This window comes from Prionailurus viverrinus, chromosome A1, assembly GCF_022837055.1.
Source record: "Prionailurus viverrinus isolate Anna chromosome A1, UM_Priviv_1.0, whole genome shotgun sequence".
NCBI lineage: Eukaryota > Metazoa > Chordata > Mammalia > Carnivora > Felidae > Prionailurus > Prionailurus viverrinus.
Genome location: NC_062561.1, coordinates 214,882,151 through 214,904,829, shown reverse-complemented (window position 1 = coordinate 214,904,829; position 22,679 = coordinate 214,882,151). Strand labels below are relative to the sequence as shown.

The 22,679-nt window shown below is 43.6% G+C and overlaps 1 protein-coding gene and 1 pseudogene across 4 annotated transcripts in view; one reads left to right on the top strand and one right to left on the bottom strand.

The window, feature by feature from the left end:
• Nucleotides 1-22,679, bottom strand: part of MTMR12 (myotubularin related protein 12) — a 66,663-nt gene that overhangs the window by 8,048 nt on the left and 35,936 nt on the right. For all 4 annotated transcript variants that reach the window (XR_007145392.1, XM_047825604.1, XM_047825802.1 and 1 more), the window contains exons 8-13: nt 16,664-16,739; nt 8,599-8,708; nt 7,748-7,872; nt 6,046-6,124; nt 4,552-4,622; nt 1,930-2,102 (exon numbers count right to left, since the gene is read on the bottom strand). Coding sequence is in view for 3 of the 4 variants with exons in the window: in XM_047825604.1 (XP_047681560.1) it covers nt 1,930-2,102; nt 4,552-4,622; nt 6,046-6,124; nt 7,748-7,872; nt 8,599-8,708; nt 16,664-16,739 (634 nt within the window). In the remaining variant the exon portion in view is untranslated. The remainder of the gene's footprint in view (nt 1-1,929; nt 2,103-4,551; nt 4,623-6,045; nt 6,125-7,747; nt 7,873-8,598; nt 8,709-16,663; nt 16,740-22,679) is intronic.
• Nucleotides 6,760-6,842, top strand: LOC125147712 (uncharacterized; annotated as a pseudogene).

The following is a 22,679-nucleotide window of genomic DNA, read 5'->3' as shown; positions in this document are numbered from 1 at the left end:
CGTTTGCAACTGATTTTGATGACAGAGAACACTCTGAACCCCAATTAAGTGAAATTGTTATCACCTCCTGAAAGAATTCCATTCTTCACATTAGTAAATCGTATTACCAAAAAACTATACTCCATCACATTGAATTTTGTCAATATTCCCTTCTTCACCCCCACAAGGAGGATGCAGAAGAGAAAGAGGATGGGAAAGACAGCAGAAGCAGCAAAGGTGAGTTTCTAACCTTTTTTTCCACAAGCGTACAGATTTTTTTTTTTTTTTTTAACAGATAGCCTCCTTTACTAGCTTCCCGGAGGCAAGCCCTTTATTGGTAGAGATGGTTTTCTAGGGTGCTTCATCATTCACAAAGTGTTTATCCTTCTGAGTCATCAGCGAAGCTGTCAGGTGGGTAAGACAAGCCATGTCACAGTCTCTCCCTTATGGAGGCTGTCAAGGCCTCACAGAGCTCAGAAGAGAGACAGAAGTTGAGAGGCGCCCGGATGGCTCAGTCAGTTAAGCGTCTGACTCTTGATTTTGGCTCAGGCCAAATCTCACGGTTTGTGAAATCAAGCCCCCCATCAGGCTCTGCACTGACAGCACGGAGCCTGTTTGGGATTCGCTCTCTCTGCCCCTTCCCTGCTCGCTCACTCACTCACTCTCTCAAAAATAAATAGATAAGTAAATAATTCTTTTAAAATGGCCACATTTAGAAGGAAAAAAAACCCCAACATCAATATGTCATTGTGGAGATGCGAAGAAATGCTGATATAGCAACTTTATTTCATACTTCATTTTCTGCTCAGTATATCATTAAACAGAGTGGAAAGTATCTGAACCCTACTATATAGTCATGAAAATGGGCTCAGAAAGTTTGGATGACTTCTCCAAAGGATGGGTGAAAGCAGATCAGACTGTATCTGCTCTTGGACTCATTCTCCCTCCCCAGACATGGTCCTTGACAGTCCTATCTTCTCAAGATATCCAAAACATACTCTTCCCCACATAGTATCTGCTCTCTGCCCATCACGTTGAGTCCCATCAACCTTGCAAAGTTCCTCAGAAAGGCAAAGTCCATTCCAAGGGTGAAAATGGTGATTTCCATTCAGCTTGATGGGACACAGATGAGCAGAGACCAGGCCTGAAAGAAACCTCACAGCCTAGCAAGAGAAGCCGCAGTCTTCCAGAAACATGCCAAGACCCTGAGGGCAGGAACCATGGCTCTCTATTCCCACGGCATGCTGCACCATGCTGCTTCCCATCACAGACAGACACGTTCATTACCTGCAGTAAGAACAACCACGAGCCATGCTCCTAGAACACGGAGCTTTGTAGGTGACTTCGTTAAAGAAAGTTCACCTGTCCTCATTTTCTCTTCAGCAATCATTAACAATGTGGCCAAAGGAGTATGCATAGCTGCAGCTGAGACTAGACCACGATGTGGGGGCCAGCTAAACTACAACGCAATTCACACAGCCAGACGCAGAAGAGGTCATGTGCACAGCACGCTATGTCACCGGTAAGGTCCTGGTGAGGGACGGCGTTAACATAAACCTCATGCTTTATTTGAAAAGGCTTATGTGCAAGGGAAAATTTACTTTGTGTTATTATGTGGAATATTCATTTTTTTGCAAGCACTAACTTCACAGAAATTATAGGAGTCCCTCTGAATTAATTTTTAAGTTTTATAAATCAGTGTTATTCCCATCATGAAATACATATTCCCATCATGAAATACACAATTTAGAAGAAAAGGCACTGAACCACTTACTAATACCCTTTTCCTCTGGGAAGGATTTCAGTACTGTTTAAAGCATTTGGAATCATCCAACAGTGAACTGAACATGGCCTTCCTAACAAGCCCAACAGCATGCACTTCACAAGCACCGGCCCGACACCTGAAGACAGGTATTAGAGACCGGGCGCTTCTCCGACGAGGACACTCACCTCCTCTTTGTCACTCTGACGTAGATGGTTGCAGCGATCCAGGAAAGAGTGCCCGCCCATGATCCACTCCTTTTGGACAAGGCTCTGGAAACCAATCCTGGTTCTACAGTGGGGGTCCATCATCACTTGCACCAGAGAGGAAACGAGGCAGCAGAGGTCGGAAGCATTCTCCTCTAGGAGGGGCCCAGCGGCAGTGCAAAGAGGCAGGAGAGTATGGAGTATTAAAAAGCCGCAAAGAGTGCTCACCCTTGCACAGTTAATGGTGGGGTTCCCAAAACCAAAGTGTGCCTGCTACTGACAGTCAAGATCTACTTCCCTGAAGGTGAGGGCCCATGGGGAAAACAGGTAGTGTTCAGACTGACAGACAAACTGCTTCCAGCCAGTCCCGTACAGGTTCCGGCATATGCTGGCACTAAGCACAGATCTGCTGACTGACTGAATAAAACGCAGCACGTCAAATCCACTGTCAGCGTACCAGCATCCCGGCGTGCTGCATAATGAGGGCAGAGCCATACACGTGGTGGCGACCCACTGGCCTTCACAGAACAAGTTCAAAACTCTTCCAGCTGCCGTGTCAAAGTCTCCATCACTGGACTCACTGTTCCAGGGCTCAGCTGCTCCTCAGACTCCCCTCAGAGCTCCTCTCCTCCACTCCCTCTGCTTGGACTCCCTTATTCCCAGCTCCATAGCTCTTTCCTTCTCTGAGAGCACAGAGGTGCCCGCTTCTCCTTGCCTAGCCTGGCGGAGAAACTCCCCTCGGTCTATGTCCACGTGCCCACCCCCAGAGTGCACCGGACGAAACCTGTGTGATGAAAACACCATTCATACGCATGTTCGGCATTCATGACTCCCGGCAAATAAAAGCATACATTTCTGTCCATGCATTTGCCTTACAGTTTTCAGATCCTAAAAGTTAGGGTCTGCATCCCCATGGTTTCCTCTCTGCAGAAAGAAGTGCAACTCAAGCTGCTATTTAAAAATGTCCAGGAGGATGGCGGTGCTAGTATCGGTGAAACTAGAGAAACTTACAAATTCTAAGGAGGGGGATGTCTCCACCGTTAAAACTCTTTCATTCTGACCCTGGAACCATGAGGCACTAAGGTCTAGGCTTACGCTTGTGCTTCTTTTTCTCCTCCAGGGAGACAAGTCTAAACTACGGGAACACATGGATTCAAAAGAAACAAGAGTTTTGTGTTTGGAGTGTTATCAGCTTATTTCAAGTTTCTTTCTTTTTTTTTTTTTTTGATTTTCTTAACGTTTTATTTATTTTTGAGAAAGAGACAGAGTATGAGTGGGGGAGGGGCAGAGAGAGGGGGAGACACAGAATCTGAAGCAGACTCCAGGCTCTAAGCTGTCAGCACAGAGCCCGACGCAGGGCTCGAACTCGTGAACCATGAGATCATGACCTGAGCGGAAGTCGGACATTTAACTGACTGAGCCACCCAGGCGCCCTGAAATAAGTTTTATAATTTTAAGGGAATCATCCTTCTTGCATCTGATGGGTATTAACAGTAAACCTGTAACAGGAAGAAGGACCAGAAAATGAGATTTCAGAGGAGACAACTCAGTCATTCTTCTGGACCGAGTGACTTCTCACATCTCAGCCAAAGATTCAGATGTTGTTTTATGCAACTGTGACTACTGCAGCCTGGCCTGAGAACTTCTGCCTCTCAGATTCTGATCTTTATTCGTCCTCCTCTGTACCACTTAGTTCCTCAGTACTCTGTTCTGCCATTGGTGATTAGGTCTTTTTCAATAACATGCTCAGGCCAACTCTCATTAGGCTGTAAACTTCTAGAAGGCAGAAGTATAGAGCTCTGCACATGGTAGGTGCTCAGTCAATATCGTAAAATCCAAGTCAGTGAGCCAGCATCAGGTGGTACAGAAGCCCCAGGCAGACACATGTGCAGCCTGCCCACAGAGGCTAAATTTCAGCAGTCATGGAGTGCGTCAGAGCCATGGTAAAAGCTTGAGGGCATGAAAGCATGAGATGATCTACTGAACCGAAGTGCAGGGCTATAAGAAGTTTAAAATATTCTAAACGGCAAACATCGTATTTTAGCTCAGGTCTAACCAACTCTAGCAATCTTTAAATAAAAGCGGTTTGCACCTGTTTTTACACATTCTGAATGCTTATGTCCTGTCCACATGTTTAGCAAGTTAAGCCCATTGAGGCAAAGGAAATCGTGACCCACAAACTTTCTATAGCGACTGCACAAGGTTGTCTGTCAAACACAAAGATATAAAAAGAACAATTAAACCATTCATGGATTTCTTCATATAAAAAGGATTATCAAAAGATTTTAACTGTAACCAAGTGGAGTTAATATAAAACAAAACCCAAAGCAGTAGGAAATGTGAGCTTTGGTGAAGATACCAAACAATTCCTTCTTGGGCTGCAAGTAAGTCTGCCAAGTTCTAAATGAAGGATTTATTTTTAAACTGTAACACTGAAATCAAACGCAAAGAATTCCAAGGTCAGGGTAGAAAAGAATGGGAAGGATTTCTACACTAGCTCGCTCCTTTCGTAAGACAATTCCAATTACATAAAGCTATATATGCAGAAATTGAGTCTCGAGTGAAGGGAAATGAAAACCACTCTTTGTGCTTTAAATGTATTACCTAAAAGAAGAACATTCACGTTTTGTGCTTCTAGACATTCTGTGATTTCTATTGCTTTTTTCAGGCAACGTCTACATTGGAAAGAGACAAGAAAAAGGGGCATTAGTTTCTGAGGTTGGCATCAAAACCATGAGAAATTTAGACAGAGGAAACTGAAGATTGAGACAATCTCATTTGTTTTTTCACTTGAAATCCTCCAGAAAAGAAGTTACCATTTACCCTATTCACATACTGCAAGACACTCATCTGCCAATTAGAAACTGAAAATTTTCAGAAGGGAATCCCAAAATTGATGTCAAAACCTTCCTAGGTGATTTCTAAACTACAGTCTCCCATTGAGAACTCCTGCCTGAGTCTGGCCGGAGAGTCCTAGTAAGACCCACAAATGCCCACGTCGGAAACTGGGCTGCACGCCCACATGGTCTAATTCAAGGTCACCTGTCCAATGTGTCAGTGTGGCTGAAACAGTCCAACAAGGTCCAGAAATCCCTTCTGTCACTCTCTGTACACACTATTCCTGATTTTCAGCGTTGACTTTCCTCTGCTTGTAACTAAGGGCTTCACATATGCTGTTCCCTGCCTGCAGGGGCGCCCTTCCTGGACGGTGCTTCATTTGGTGAGGGATGCTCAACCTTCTCTGCCCACCCCCCGTGAAGAAGGGTGCTTTTCCTGGTGACGTTGATCACTGTCGGCAACTACACATTCCAACTATGGGCCATGCAGCAGGCTCTCCGGAACGGATGCGTTAACAAGTGTTTGGGGGGCTGAGACTCCTTGCCACAAACCTCGCTGGCAGAACCGAGAGATGCAGTGCCAGTTGGAGGCACTGTCCAACTGTGCCTCACAAGTGTCCTAGGGGTGGGACTCTTCTCGCACCCTGATCATTGCTCTTCTGTGCCTCCCTTTGCCCTCTCCTCTCTTTAACAGCAACAGAGAGGAGCTATTCAAACTATGAAGTAGGAAAGGGAATATAGGAATTCTGTCTCTGGGAATCTCAACCTAATTCCCAAACCCAAAATGCCTAATTGAAATTAATCATGAAATTATGAAAAACCGACATTACTCATTCTAAAATAGGTAATATACACAGGAGAAACGTAATTCAAAAAGGTATTCAGTAAAAAGTCAGCATCACCCCCCTTCTTCCTGTTCCCTTCTTGAAGGCCAGCACTGCTGCCTCAGTTAGACTTATGGGTTGCCACCCCCCTGTTCTGCAGTCTTTCCATGCCTAGTCTATAAATATAGTCTAGAGAGATCTCTTTGTGAGCAAGTAGCATGTCGATAAATTCAGATCAAATGTGCACAGAAATAATAAACAAATGTAAAATCCAGCTGAGCTGTCAATAGAATATGTGATCTAAGAACATCTAACTGAGATGTTTAACACATTTAAATGTTTAACATTTAAAACAGTTCCATCGTTTGTCAATTTGTTTTACTACTTTGAATTAGAGAACTATAAAATTCATGAGCAAAATGATGGCTTTAAAATACCTGATTATGTCAAGCCAGCTGCTACTTTCCAACAGAGAAAACCATTTTATATCTGTGTCCCAAAATTCGGTACTATTATCTGAAAAAAGAAAAAAGAGCAAGGAAGTCAGGTCACTGTTCTCTTACATGTCTGCCACCAAAAATCTGTGCTACTCAAGTGTGCTGTTCAGACAGTCTTGGACTTGAACTGCAGCATCCAAGTACAGATCTCCATTCTCAAGAAAGGACACTTCCAGACTTCAGCTGAAATGGTGTTTGAACTGTAAGCCTCTGGAAGGGGGTGGCAGTCAAAAATGGATTTTTTAGATTTTTATTGTTCAAATAAAAAGTGCCCCACAATATTTATGTAAAGCCATGGTTGACCTTGTGACTCAACAAGGAGAGTAACATGTTTTAGGCAGAAACAGTCGACACCCAGGCTACACTATTGTAGCACTGGAAGACAACAGGATACCTCCTGATGCCAGGGAGCCCAAAGGGGGAGACTTGGCTTCTGCTGGAATCCTAAATACACAAGCACATTTTCCTTGCATACTCCTACACCACACACCCCGCCCCCACACCTTTGGTACAGAGAGCCCTGCACTGCACGGACACCTAATACAGGTCCAAGCTGCAAACTCAAATCAACGACAAGGCAGATACCTCTCTGCAAGTCCTAGGTGATGAGACGGAAAGTGGTAGAATCACAGTCCTGCACCAACTAGTGCAGTGAAGACTATACTTTCAAGGATCATTTCTATAGTTTATTACTAGAGAAGTTTCTCTGAATGTGCAGAGTACCCAAAATTTAAGATCTGCAAAAACAAAAAAAACCCAAAAAACTAGGGCAGTGTATCACTCTCCACCAGGTCCCTGCTTTTTATAAATCTAGTTAGAGGTGGACACTGCTGTTTACCTGGGCATCATATTCATCTTTATCTCAAATGCCTCCATAATCGGTGTATATAATGAAAACTCAATAAATGTCAGCTGAATGAATGAATGAATCCTAAGTCATTAGAATTTGCTAGGCTAGAAAGTCCAAGTTAGGAAAAACTGTGACAAATCTCAGATGGTAATACAGATTCACTGAAGAACGAGAATTAATAAACAACTGGGCTGGTTAAGTAGGATTCAGGTCCTAAGCTGTTCATAGTGGGTAGCCCAGGCAGAGAAGTGGGGGTGGCCGGGATGGGCATATTTCATTTCCTACTTTGTACATTTCTGCTTAATCAGAAGAAAAAAAGATATTTTCACTTGGGGTGGGGGGGGGTGGGAGGCGGTCCATTCAATAAGCCACTAAGGAAAACAAAACCAATCATCCACTTTATCAATCACCGTGAGCGAGCCAGCGAATACAGGTGTCGCATGGCTCCACAACTTTTAAAGAGAGAAGCCCCTGTGTACACCACTGGGCGACACTGTGCTGAGGAAGGAGAGAAGAGGAGCAGTGGAGGGGTGGGCCTGTGTTCCCTGTCGTCAGAAGGGGCAGCGGGGTAAAAGCCTGGAAGAAAATGGAGGGGGAGGGAGGTGCGTGCGGTGAACGTGGCAATGACAGCGGCTCCTCAGCTACCAGCCCCTCTGCTCTATGACATCAACCCTCATGGTCATGAGCCTCAGGTACATACAGAGACCAGGGAGAAGGTACCAGCTGTCACCTGATCCACACGGCATGTCTTTCCCTATTTGACAGAGAGCTTTTGTTCTGCATTTTTCTCACCTATCAGAAACAGCTGTTTGAATTTAGAGTAGGCAGTCTGGATGTCCTGCAGGGACAGGAAGTTGCTTGACAGGTCTTCAGTTTTAACAATTTCATAGGGTGGCCTGTGGATGGTCTTATAGATTCTAGGTATCAAAAAGTAACAGGAGATTAAAAGAGCAGAAGTGAATTAGAAACAGCTTATTTTTCCTGAGCACTTAGACGTGGCAAGATCTGTGTGTGTAGGTATCCTCCCATTTGATCCTTGCCAACAAACTAGCTACCACAGGACCGCTGTTCCCAGTCATCAGAGGTGGAAATGGAAGCACGTGGCACATGTATCAAAGGACAGTGACATAGGCCATGACCTGGATTTGACCACTGTCAATACCATTGCCATCATACCCTCCCCCCTAAATACCTCAGTGTGCATCTCTAAAAATAATGCAGTTGATATCCTTTTTTTTTTTTAAGTTTTATTTATTTAAGTTATCTCTACACCCAACATCGGGCTTGAACTCTACCCCGCGATCAAAAGTTGCAAGCTCCTCTGAGCTAGCCAGGTGTCCCTGCAGTTGACATTCTTAATGATTATGTTATACCGACTCCTTTCAACATTATGTATTTTTAAGTTTTTTGTTTTTTAGTAATCTCTACACCCAATGTGGGGCTCGAACTCATGAGCCCAAGATCAAGAGTTGCATCCTCTACCCACTGAGCCAGGCAGGCGCCCCTCCTTTCAAAGGGATTAAAAATGATCCCTCTCTATGGTATTCCTGAGCACTAAGCTATCAGCAGGTAAACAGGAATGAAGCTTCTTTGGAAAACAAGAACTCGAGCTAACCAGTCACAAAATGTAGAACAGTACTGACCCATCCAAGAAGCTCTTTTGCATTTGTGAAAGGCCATCATCCTGTTCTTTTTTGGGCAGTGCTGACATTTTCAAAAGGGCACATCCATTGTGGCAGGACCAACACCATAACTGCAAAGGGGAAGAAAGGTTTTTCAGTCATAATATACACAATCCAGCGGGAGAAAGGTAAGCTGAGCATTTAAATTCACTCAGGGAAATGTATAACTTGGGTAGGAAATGGCTGAATATTTTCAATTTTGTTAAGCCAAAGACTAGTTACTTACAATGAAAAACAATGATTTAGTCTTAAAACAAAAACAAAAAAGACCCCCAGGTCTAGACAGTTACACTCAGACCTGCTTATGGTCTGACCGGGCTTGAGTGCCGGGAGCCTAGATGACCGCATCACCATCACTAGGCTAGTCACTGTGGCGAACCTGCTCTGCCAGGGACTTCATGTCAACTAACTCATGTGATTCTCAGTCACACTCTCAGACTGCAGTGATTTCCTTCTTTCCCCTCTTAAACACTGAGGTTTTCTTTTCTTTTCTTTTTAATGTTTATTTTTGAAAGACACAGGGAGACAGAATCTGAAGCAGGCTCCACGCTGTGTATGCAGTGCCTGATGTGGGGCTTGAACCCACGAACCATGAGATCGTGATCTGAGCCCAAATCAAGCGTCGGACGCTTAACCAACTGAGCCACCCAGGTGCCCCGACAGGGGTGCTTTCTAATTCCATTAACAGCAAGGAACTGAGGCTTGGAGAGACCAAATAACTTCCTCAAGTTGCACTGAAAGCTGCAGCAGTGTGTCTAAATGCTGTGCTCTACCTGGATGGCAAGAAGGAGGCAGCTCCTGTCAGTAGAGAAAGTTCACACCAGACAGAACGGGAAGCTGGCTACTCAACAAAGGATACCAGACCCGTACATGCAAGGTGCTGCATTAGGTGAAGAGGAGGTGAAGAGGATGTGAAGAGGGCGAGGATAGTGTGTCTACTCCAAGGAGCTTATACTCTCAAAAGGGAAATACATTCACAAACATAATAAAATGGAGAATGTGGTAAATAAGAGAAGAAAATTACAAGGAACCACAAAGGGAAGGCAAAAGAGGAAGAAATCACATGAATGACTGTAAGTGACAGGTTCAGGTGTTCAGGTACTTTTCTGGCTACAGTGGGAGAGTTTGTTTGCTGTTTTGCAGGAACAAAAGGAAATGAGAACTGATCTTGGGGCAAAGTAATCTGCCAGTGGAGCCTGGAACGGAGGACAGGGCAAGCCTGGTTAGGTCAGGTGAGCACTGTGTGGACTTTGTGCCCCATCAAGGCCTGGTTATGGGCTGAGAATGGCTAGAGCACAGCCACTGCTCTGCTGACCAAGTCATCAGCCTTAGCTCAAAGATAAAACCTAGGGGAAGATACTTTTTATAATTCTGCCATCCAGCACTGATACCTTTTTGCTATTCATCTGCAATGAATGGTATAAGCCATACACTGGACATGCTAGAAGTCTGGGCTGTGAGGTTCAAGATGAGCACACGATCCAGGCGATAACTCTGCACCACACTTAGAAAGCCAGGAGGAACTGGCTTGGGGTTACAGGGGAAGATGATGGAATGGGTGTTGGATGTATTAGGTGTCCAGTGCCAACAGGATACCCATGTGCAGCTATCCAGGAGGCACATTAGATGAGGGTTATGAGTTTAGGAGGGGAAGGCAGGATTGGGGCTCCGGACATGGGAGGTGGCAGCCAGCTGATAATGAGCCCACCCAGGGAGTGAGGGCAGAGGAACATAGGACCGCTCTAGGAAATGCCAAAAAGCAATGCCTCCCCTTTCAGGGCCAGGCCGTACTTTGACTCTTTAAGGTTCCTAATGAGGTGGACGTGTTAGGACACTAAGACAAATCAAAGGGCCCTCTGCTGTCTTCTCCCAATGTCATACTGAGCAACGTATAGAAACCACCACACAGTTTCTAGCCCTCAGCCAAAGGTGGCAGTAATTTGAATGCCCAGGCAATCATGCCCCTAGTTGCTGCAGCTCACTTGGATAAAAGGAGAGACACTCTTAGCCACGACTAGGTGACAGGTTCTAAGAAATTAAGGGTCCGTAATCCTTTTTTATCTCTTCTCTTGGGATAGAAAGGGTTAACTCTTGGTGACATTCAACCATAATTCATGTTCTCTTTGGGGCACAACCATACCTGTCTCATCTCTTCTGGGGTAATTCCCTAACTATTCTCTACTTGAAAAAATAAATAGGGATGCCCAAGTGGATCAGTCAGTTAAGTGTCTGACTTTGCCTCAGGTCATGATCTCACAGTTCTTGAGTTCGAGCCCTGTGTTGGGCTCTGTGCTGACAGCTCAGAGCCTGGAGCCTGTTTCAGATTCTGTGTGTCCCTCTCTCTCTGCCCCTCACCTGTTCATAATCTGTCTGTCTGTCTGTCTCTCTCTCAAAAATAAACAAATATTTTTTTTAAAAATTTTTAGGGGCGCCTGGGTGGCTCAGTCGGTTGGGCGGCAGACTTTGGCTCAGGTCATGATCTCACAGCTTGTGAGTTCGAGCCCCGTGTCAGGCTCTGTGCTGACATCTCAGAGCCTGGAGCTGCTTTGGATTCTATGTCTCCCTCTCTCTCTGCCTCTCCCCAACTCACGCTCTGTCTCTCTCTCTCTCTCAAAAATAAACATTAAAAAAATTATTTTTAATTTTTTTAATACTCTGAAAATAGATAATAAAATAAAAGCAAAAGCACTAGGTATTGTTTTTAAAAATAAACAGGAAACAAGCAAAATTTTTAATTTTTTTAAGTTTATATATTTTGAGAAAGAGAGAGAGCAGGGGAGGGGCAGAGAAAGAGACAGAATCCCAAGCAGGCTCCTGACTGTCAATGCAGAGCCCGACATAGAGCTGGAACCCTTGAACCATGAGATCATGACCTGAGCCAAAATCAAGGGTTGGATGCTTATCCAGCTGAGCCACCCATACGCCCAGAAACAAGCAAAATTCTTGGTCAAAGACATACTTCTCATAAGAATTTAACAAAAAGCATGTCTTCTCCTATTGTAATATGTATGATTTCTGTCTGGGTTCTTAGTATAAAAGTCTTGACAACAGACAAGAATCGCTCCTTGTTAATCCTGTTTACTTTTATTATTTAAAAAAATATTATTTTTATTTTTAGAGAGGGAGAGAGTGAGGGGACAGAGGGGGAGGGAGGGAAGGGCAGAAAGAGAGTGCGCACGAGAGTATGCAGGAGAGCAAGAGAGCGAGAGAATCTTAAGAAGGTTCCACACTCAGTGTGTGGAACCCAATGTAGGGCTCAATTCCATGACCTTAGGATCATGACCTGAGCCAAAATCAACAATCGGACACTCAACCAACTAAGCCACCCAAGTGCCCCTATTCTGTTTAACTTTGAAGAGGGAGAGGGGGAGATTATTCATTATTTGGCACATCTTAAGGTATCTCTCTTAGTAGAGCCAAAGACAGAGCTTTAGGGGACCATCTACAACTGGACACCAGTGTAAGAAAGAAGAAACTATTAAGGAAGTCAGAGGACCAAGAAAGCACAGTGTGTCCAAAGCAAGACAGGAATTTAGAAGCAAAAAAAGAGAACATAATTAGGGTCAAACCTGCAGTGATGGGGAAGAGAGGTGGCGATACACAAGGCATAGTGACTTCGGGAAGGTCCTTCAGCAGAGTAGGGGGTAAAAGTCACCACGAAAGAAGAAACAAGTAGAGAGACAAGTAGGGGCAGTTAGTACACAGTCTTTTATTTTTTAACGTTCATTTATTTATTCTGAGAGAGAGAGATGGAGATAGTGTGAGTGGGGAGGGGCAGATAAGAGAATCCCAAGAAGGCTCCTCGTGCTAGCGCAGAGTCCAACATGGGGCTCAATCCCACGGAACTGTGAGATCATGATCTGAGCCAATCAAGAGTCAGATGCTTAACCAACTGAGAAACCTAGGTCAGTAGAGTCTTGAAATATGTTTGTCGGAAGGAGAACAAGACAACAACTTAGCTCTTCAGGAGGGGCTTCTTCAGGTTAGGGAAAGCTTGAACACGCCTTCAGGTAGAGCAGAACCATGGAAAGATCCACGTGGAAGGCGGAAGACTGATGGAAGCAGGCTCCAGACAAAACAAGGGCAGATGAGATCAAGAGCCAGGCAGATGTTTAGTTAGATTCAGGATAAGGAAACAGGAACACAGAAAAAAACAACAGGAGGTGAAGGAGGAAGCTGAGGGAGGAGGTCTTGTCGCTGATTGTCCAAGATCCCACAGAAGTGGGGGAAATGTTGTCTCTCAGTACAAAAGTTAAGACTGGAATTACAGGGGAGGTTGCCTGGGTGGCTCAGTCGTTTGAACAGTCCAACTCTTGATAGTGGCTCGGGTCATGGGTCTCATGACGTGGGATTGAGACCCACGTCAGGCTCTGTACCGAGTGTGAAGCCTGCTTGGGATTCTCTCTCTCTGCCCCTCTTGGACTTGGGCTTTCTCTCTCTCAAAATAAATAAACTTAAAAAAAAAGAAGAAGAAGAATGGAATTACAGGGGCACCTGGCAGGCTCAGTTGGAAGAGCATGTGACTCTGTGACTCTGGATCTCAGGGTCATGAGCTTGAGTCCCACACTGGGAGTAGAGATTACTAAAGTAAATAAAACTTTAAAAAAAAAAAAAAAAAGAATGGAATTTACAAACTTAAAAAGAATGCAAAGATGGTTTACACCAGCCCCAGGGAAGAATGATACAGGATCCAAAAGGAGTTAAATAACAGACTGCTGAGCCAGAACAAAGGCCCAACAGAGGCAAGGTAACATGGCTTTCGCATATCCCATTAAGGAACACTCTGCTGTTTGGTTTGAATCATCTTTAGCAATGTTCACTAGCCCCACGGCCAGAAAATATACTCAGGGGCTGGAGAACAGCAGAGGGTAGAGGACGTCAAAGTCGCTATTAGAGCAAGGATGTGACTGAATTTACAAACGATGTAGGTCTTCACTGAAAATAAGTGAAGGCAAGAAAAAAACAAACTAGCTGAAAATTCAGGGTAAAAAAAGCATGGAGATACGCAAATGTTCTGGAACTAGAAAGCAGTAATGGTTGTACAACATTGTGAATACATAAATGCCATTAATGGCAAATTTTACGTTATGTGTACCGAAAGCTGTGTTCCCTGGGTAAATGTGAAAATTCCATTACGTACAAAATGTTTCTACTGTCCATTCATGCAAACTCCACTAACAACTTCCAGGACATATCATGAAGTCAGATCTGAAAAAGTGAGAACACTTTCCTACTGTTTCTATCAAAGTTATGTTGCTGGTTCCCCACTCAGGTCTTAGCAGAACACTTCCTACTCCTCAGCCTGAAGGCCTGGCTAGAACACAGTATCAAAATTTCATACAACGCCAGGTGGAAAAGCAGCCTGTTTGCACAGGTGCGGACAATTCGTATTTGTTTCTTCCCACAGAGCTCACCTTCTTTCCCTAGATCCATCTCTGAAAGGCTGAGAAATGAAGACGTTCATTTTCATCCTTCTACAACAGCAATTCTTAAAATGTTGAGATGGAGGCATGGTGGGGGGTGGAGGGGGGTGGGGGCAGGGTCCCAAGACCCTTTCAGGTGTTCTGAGAATAAATATTAAGAGGTAACTGTGTCCTTTTCACAGTGTTGACATTCGCACCTATGGCAAAGCCCTGGTGGGCAAAAGTGCTGGTGTCTTAGCACCAACCAAGGCACCACCACCAGATGCCATCGGTCACCACTGTATTCTTCGCTGCCACACGCTCACGGGAAAAAAAATTCTCTTTCACTTGAGAATGTCCTTAATGAAGGACTAAAAATTATTAATGTTATTAATCTTGACCATTATGGACAATTTAATAGTAATATGCTTTCTATTCCGTGCGATGGAGTGGGAAGTAAGCACTGAAATGGTGTTGGTCACAAGAAAGAGCACGTGTGTGCCTGAGCTGAGAGGCGAACTAGCTGCTGTTTCCATGGAATTGAAAGAATGAGTGAGGAAAAAAACCAAAAAACCAAAACCCATACAGAATGAGTGTGAGTCAAACAACGGGTGTTCAGACTTTGGAATCTGGCAGATGCATCCTCAAAAAAAAAATGAAGTGACCCTGCCACTTCAAGGAAAACAACTGACAGATTGTTGCAAATAAAAAATGAACTTTCAAGCAAAAATCAGAATTGTGTAAAACTAACCTCTGACTCCAGCTGGACAGCTTCCCAAAATATACAGACTTCTGACAAGACAAAGACAATGCTAATGAATGTGATTTCTTAAAATTTTAGAGAGAGAGAGAGAGCATGAGATCGAGCACAAGTGGGGGAGAGGGACAGAGGGAAAATCCCAAGGATTCTCCTTCTCTCCCCCTCTCTCTGCCCCTCCCCTGTGTGCGCTCTCTCTCAAAATAAATAAATAAACTTAAAAAAAAAAGTTGGACATTCAACTGACTGAGCTCCCAGGCACTTCTGATTTTTATATTATATAAGGAAGTAAGTTAATATTTGGATGATCTGTATAGCCCAGTGAACCAACATTTTCCAAATGACCACTATATAACGTCATAAAATCATTCATGTTTTAAGATCTATGACAAGTACAAGACAGACCCATGGGTTTTAATTTAGCAGAGAATGAAAAATTCATTATATTTTCAGATTCCTTATTGCAATTAACCTTTATGAAACTACCAATCTTTTTTTTTTTTTTTTTGGTGTACCATCAAAGAACAATATTCTCAGTTATCTGAAAAGGCTAATAAATATTCCTCCCTTCCCCAAATATGGATCTGTGTGAGGCTGGATTTTCATGTACTTCAACCAAACGCTACCATACTAGAACACACTGAATGAAAGGGGCAGATAGAAGAATTCGGTGGTCATCTATTTTTAAGAATGTAAAACACTGTTATCCTATGTTTTTGTTTGTTTTGAACAATAGTTATTTTTCACAAAAATATGTCACTTAGATTAAAATGTAGTTAAGTTTATTGCTAAAATAAGCAGTAAGTTTTTAGTTTTTCGTATGGCAAATATGAAACAATATAATCCACATAAACAAAAACTCCTTGAAATCCTCAATAATGTTTTAGAGTGTTGAGCACTAAGACAAGAAAGTGTGAAAACCACAGCTCTCAATCAAAGGTTGTAAACTGGTGGGACATGAGCCAACTCTAGCCCAAAGACCAGAGTTTTTTAAACATCTAAATCAGTTGCATACATTTAGAAACTGGGAAAACTCACAACTCACATAAAAATCCCTATCTCTGGCTTCTCCTGAAAAATCAGATATCTGGCAAGACAAGGCCCATATTCCCACACAGCACAAACTGGCTGGCACAGAGAAGCAGACTCCCCTTAACTCAGGCGGATGGTATCTGGTTCACTGCCAAGGGCCAAGCTCATTACCTACCTGCCTGCATGGGCTTCTGAGCACGTGACCTCTGATTAAACATCTCGACTCCCATACAGGAATGACCTTTTTGGTGAACAAGCCATGTGCACAGCACAGAATTTATTTATAATTCTCATTCTTTACTAAATTCCCTGAAGGCTTGGCAACTCCCACCACCAATTAGAAACTGGAGTAACTGCCAAAGTATTGCTTTCTTTGATCAGTGACACATTAAATATGGCTCCCATCCCAGTCTATTCTGTGAAAAATAAGTTAGTTCTCCATGTTGCCTCTGGGAGAAAACATGGCCACGCCCACTCAAAAATTAATAGTGGGGCCCAAAAGAATCTTAAACCTTATTCCCTTAGGGTGGTCAGCTAGCTCAGCCTCAAAATGATTTCAGGTGTTAAATCAGGCTGGCTTTCAACACTAGACAGACACATAATCCTCTTAAATCTCTAAGATGTTTCTGCTAAAAACTCTACTGCATCTGTGAAAGCTTTAGAGCTCTGTCCTAGGGAGCCTCAAGTCTGAGAGAGAAACTTTTTTAGTGACTCCCTGAGATATTTATGGATCAGTTTTGAACGGAGGACCAAAGCCAACGGCTTTAAATAGAATAATTTGTCAGAATGGGTTGATGAGCAACCCACGGCTATTAGGGTTTCTAGATGTACTTACTGGTATGCCGTGACCCTGAAAGCGTGACAAATCCTCTTCGGGAAGAGGGGTGGGGACAACAAAGTATGCTGGCAATCTAGAAGAAAGAGATGTCACCAGTTTTAGTACTAGAGTAATTCACTAAATATGAAAGCTCAACTTTAATGAACTGAGGAAGCGAAAGCAGAGTGGCAGGACATGAACCTTATTTTCCTGTTAAGAAGAGCAAATGCACATGAATTATCTCTGGCCAAGTCAGTTGGGACTCTGGGTTCAAATCCTAGCTCTGCCTCTGATTCTGTGTGACCCTAAGTAAGCTACCCCACCTCTCTGGGTCTGTTTCCTCATCCATGAAATGAGGGGACTGGAATCTGTGATATCTAAAAATATATGAATTCCAAAATTGGGAGTGATTGATCTTTCTCATCATATAGTGGCAATTAAGCATCCATGTTGTTTCAGTCAGACCAATACGAAAACCAGTAATTAAGATGACTGCTGCCTAGGGGCACCTGGGTGGCTTGGTCGGTCAAGCATCTGACTCTCGGTTTCAGCTCACATCATGATCTCATGGTCTGTGGGTTCAACCCGTGTTGGGCTCCACACCGACAGCATGGAACCTGACTGGGGTTCTCTCTCTCTCTCCCTTTCTCTCTGCCCCTCCCCCCGTTTGTGGTCTCTCTCTGAAAATAAATGAACTTAAAAAAAAAAGATGACTGCTGCCGAGACATTTTATCAAGCACTCTGACAACAACAAACAAATAAGTGTTTACTGTATGCCAGACTCTAATTAGGTAACACAAATTATTCATTTAATCCTCCTGACAACTCTTATGAGGTATGTACTACTATTATTCCATTTCACAGATAAAGAAATTGAGACAGGGCCACTAAGGTCCTTCACAGGTTATACAACTAGTAAGCATTAGGAGAGCTACACTCTGAACCCAACCAGTATGACTTCAGTTTCTGCATGAGAAATTTTAGGTTCTAAAAATAACCTGTTAAGTGGTAGGATGTGGGAAAGTTAGGTTTCAGAGTTGCAAAGATCAGAGCTATACAGGGACACCACCTCTTCCTCTAGTTAACAGATGCAGGTTTCTATTAATAAGAAACCTGCGTAAGTTGCATCACTGTGAGCTACAAACACCTTTCAGTCAAAGAGCTTAAAATAAAGCCTCATGGGAAATAAGAAGTTTAACTGTGGTGTAACTATAATGGAAAATAATCAGATGCCACTTGTATGCACACTGCACATTTTAAGTAAATCCGTTACATATTAGGTGATGGGACACAGGGACTTTCTAAGTTGAAGAGATCAAAATTTTAACGTGATCAAGTCATTAAATCTAATCAATCCATGGGGGAGCACTATTTTAAACACCAACCGAATCTAGATTATAAGAAACAATCAAATAGCCTGGTTTCTTCAAATAAATTGCAAGAAAACAAATAATGGGGGCATCTGGGTGGCTCCCCATTGGGTGTCTGACTTCAGCTCAGGTCATAATCTCATGGCTCATGAGTTCAAGTCCCTTGTTGGGCTCTGTGCTGACAGCTCAGAGCCTGGAGCCTGCTTTGGATTCTGTCTCCCTCTCACTCTCCCTGTCCCTCCCACGCTCACACTCTCTCTCTCCTTCAAAAATAAACAAACACTGAAAAGCAAGAAAACAAATAATGGTGGGACAATCTATAGATTAAGACACTTAAGACACCTATCAATCAATGACAAGAGATCAATCTCATTGAGTCTTGATTAATGATAAAACATAAAAAGATGAAAAATTGTTTTAAAAGTTTATAAAACAATGGGGACATTCTGAATACTGACTGGCTATTGAATGGTATTGATGGTTTTAATGTTAAATTTGAAAGGGATGACAACGGTTTTATGATTATATTTATAAAAAGAATCCTTAATTATTAGAGATGTATACCAAAATATTCATGAATGAAATGTGGTAAGGTCTGGGATTTATTCCAAAAGGATTCAAGGGGAAAATAATTAATTAATTAATTAATTAATTCAGGGGAAACACAGAGAAAATAGGATTAGGCACGAGTTAAAAATTGCTGGGGCACCTGCATGGCTCAGTTGGTTAGGCATCCAACTCTTGATTTCAGCTCAGGTCATGATCTCACAGGTGGGTTCAAGCCCCACACTGGGCTCTGTGCTGGCAGGTGCGCCCTCCCTGAGTCACACTCTGTCTCTCTCAAAATAAAAAACTTAAAAAAAAGAGAATTGTTGAAGGTGGGTGATGAATGAAAGGGAATTCATCATATTCTCTTTTCTTTTATACTGCCTGAAATTTTCCACTTAAAAAAATCTTAAAGGTGTTTAAAAAGAAAAAAGTGCCCATTATATTATAATATAAAATCAGGTTTAGAAACTACTGGTCAAGGAGAAGATACTTCAAACCATCAAAACTGTTAAGAATTATTTGGCTTTTGAAGTCTGCAGTGTCCAGAATATTTTATTAGATGTGTGCTTAAGGGGGTGGGTGGTAAGATGTTCCTTGTTCAGGTGTTATCACTGAAGTAAAAGAAATACATACATACATAAATACCTCTTCACAAATCAACGAATAAGGCTGCCCATTAAAATCACATGGGATGGGGCGCCTGGGTGGCGCAGTCGGTTAAGCGTCCGACTTCAGTCAGGTCACGATCTCGCGGTCCGTGAGTTCGAGCCCCGCATCAGGCTCTGGGCTGATGGCTCGGAGCCTGGAGCCTGTTTCCGATTCTGTGTCTCCCTCTCTCTCTGCCCCTCCCCCGTTCATGCTCTGTCTCTCTCTGTCCCAAAAATAAATAAACGTTGAAAAAAAAAAATTAAAAAAAAAAAATCACATGGGAAAATTAAAAACCTCCTTATGTCCAGGCTCCACCCCAGAACTATGAAATATCAGAAACCTGAAGAAGAAAATCCAAAGCTGAAAAGCCCTCCTGGTATAGAAACAGGATGATGGCTATTGCTCCTACCTATTGCTCCTAGAAGACCCTACGCTCCAGGTATGCAGCGGCATCACCTGGACAGCAGACTCTCAAGCCCAACCTCACACCTAGTGGATCAGAATCTGCACATTAACGAGCTCCCAGGTGATTTAGCTGTGCAAACTGGGAGCAGCACTGCCCTGGATGGCAGCTTATACACAGACCACTGTTTCTCAGTCTGCAGAGGGGAGCCACCTGTGTGGTGGGTTCAGCCCCAAGTCTCAGCTCCCTCCCCAGCTTAGGCCACAATATTTTTATTTTTTAGTTTATTTTTATTTATTTATTTTTGAGAGAGAGAGAGAGCACACATGTGCACATGAGCAGGGTGGGTGGGGCAGAGAGAGAATCCCAAGCAGTGGCACTGGCAGCACAGAGCCCAATTCAGGGCACAAATCCACAAACCGACTCAGGGCTCAAATCCATAAACCGCAAGATCACGACCTGAACCAAAATCAAGAGTCCAATGTTCAACGGACTGAGCCACCCAGGCGCTCCTGGGCCACATTGTTTTAAGAACTACAAGGAAGTTCTAAGGAGTCTCTGCTGTGAGGCTCCCAATGTCCACAAACAGTTAATCTTCCCTCCTTGGAGAGCAGTCATTTTAGTCATTAGGACAAGTTTCAAGTAAACAGCCTTTCCCAATACAGGACGACTTTATTATTCAAGGAAATATTCAAAATAAATATTCAAGGAAAGTTGTCCAGTCCACTCGGGCACAGCCTTACTTAGGGTGAGGAAACCCTCAGAGTGACAACATCAGGGCAGCAATGTCTTCCTGAGGCAGCACTGGTTTATACGTTACCCTGCAGGGTAACGGGCCTTCTGATACCTTGACAGGAGGCAGGATGAGACAAAGGCCTTCAGAAAGGCTTTTCAGAAGGAAGACTGGTAAAGAGCCAGCTCTGACCTTGGGAGATGAAGCAGAAACTCAGTTTCCTATTCTTATCCAAACCGGTTGGAGTGCCCTCTCACTACTGAAGGAAGGACTTCCATTAATTTACTCATTCTATTTATTGAGTGCCTCTCAAAACCAGGCACTGTACTAGGGACTGAGGATATAGTGATGAACAAAAACAGTGTCCCTGAATCTCTCCAGAGCTGCCAGGTTGCAGAAGCAAACATTTCCAAACAGTGACACAGATAAAAATAAACTCACAATTGTAGGAAGTGTTGTGAAGAGAGGCATACAGTAAGTGCAATGAAAGCTCTCCCAGAGACCTGGCCTAGCCCTGGGAAGGCTCCCTATGAAAGTAACACCTGGGCTAATATCTGACACACAAGCTGGAAGGAACTACCCTCCTGCAGCTGAAAGACAAAGGAGCACCCCCAACAGGAGACCACTCAGGCAAGGTCTATGGCAGGGGGTCAGAGTGGCCAGGGGACTGGACAGAAGGCAGTCGGGCAGGAGTCAAACACGAAGCGCCTTGTAAATACAGGCAATGAACACTGGGGAGACCAGCAGGCTGCACCACCTTGGTCCGGGTGAGAAACAAAGCACAACTTGCCCCGTCTCTTCCCCTTGGGACAGAAAAGGGTAGAGGACGGTATGCGTGGCTGGGGCAGCCCAAGGTGGGGTGTGTTGGCACCAGGTGCTCTAAGCACTAAAATCTTGCTAAAGCTTCATTTTCTCTGCTAACCACTCATTAAAGGCTTTCTCCCCACCTGCCTTCCCTACCAAGTATATTTTTGGTGTGCTGAGAACTACACAAATCCTAATGAATTTAATCAGTCCATGGCAGGATTTTTAAAAACATTTCTGAGAACGGAGATGCCTCCTATCAGTGTCAACATCACATTACATGCTACCACCTCCTGGGTGCAGGGATTTCTAAGTTCTTTCTGAGGGAGAGCTAGCCTTCCCTTTCCAAGCTTTGTGACTAGGAAAGAGTGGAGGAGGAGGGTGGGAATGGGGAGGTGACACTTGCTCTGCAGGTCCCTCCCCACTGTCACTCCAGGTTGTGCTGTGTCAGGAGAGCTAACTTGATAGATATTTGAGATTGATCAAAATCAAAACTGATGTGAAGAGGCCCATCAGAACCATAAATACAAAATGCTCTACAAAAATACAAATCTTATAAAACTATTAGCAGCGTGCTGGGGAATATGTCCCAAAATGATAAGATTCAAGTTTCTAAAAGAGGATTATGCAGAGTCATCCTTTAAAAATGTAGGTCAGATCACATCACGCCTCTGCTCAAACTCCTCCTCACCGCATGATAAATTCTGAAAGCCTCCTACCATAACCATCCAACCACCCCTGTGCGCCCTGACCTCACCCCTACTCCTCTGTCCCCTGATGACTGCTCCCCAGCCCCTGGGCTCCTTGCTGTTCCTCACAGAAGCCAGACTAGATTCCACCTCAGGGTCTTTGATTTTGCACTGTCCCCTGTGCCTGACCAACCTCTGCACCAACACCCCCCAGCACTCCCTAGTCCGTTGCTGATTTAATTTTCTCCACAGTACTTACTACCTTTTAATACACTCTATTCACTCATTTGTTCTCTCATAGTTTGCCTCCTGCCAGAATGAAAGTTCCAGGAGGGCAGGAATTCTTAGTGCTGTATCTCCAGTAGCTAGGTCACTACCTGGCATGACAGTAGCCACTCAAAGATTTTTACTGAATAAAGTGCCCAAGAAAAGTAAAGCAAATACACAATATAAATTCAGAAGTGCCTCTAATCATTTTACACTTGGACTACAGATAAAATGGAAAAAAAGACACACACAAAGACACAAATTCATTTCTGAATGTTTTAAGGGACACCTTAAGGTTTTCTTAAGCATGGTTTCAATGTGGGAAAATGTGGCAACCTCACACCCTGCTGATGGGAGTGTAAAATGGTACAGTCACCGTGGAAAACAGTCTGGCAGTTCCTCAAACAGTTAAACAGAGTTACTACATGAGCCAGCAATTCTACTTCTAGGTGTATATATAAATATATATACACAAAAGACCTGGAAACCTCTGTGCACATAAAACCTTGTATACAAATGTTCATAGCAGCATTATTCAAAATAGCCAAAAAGGGAACACAACCCAATGTCT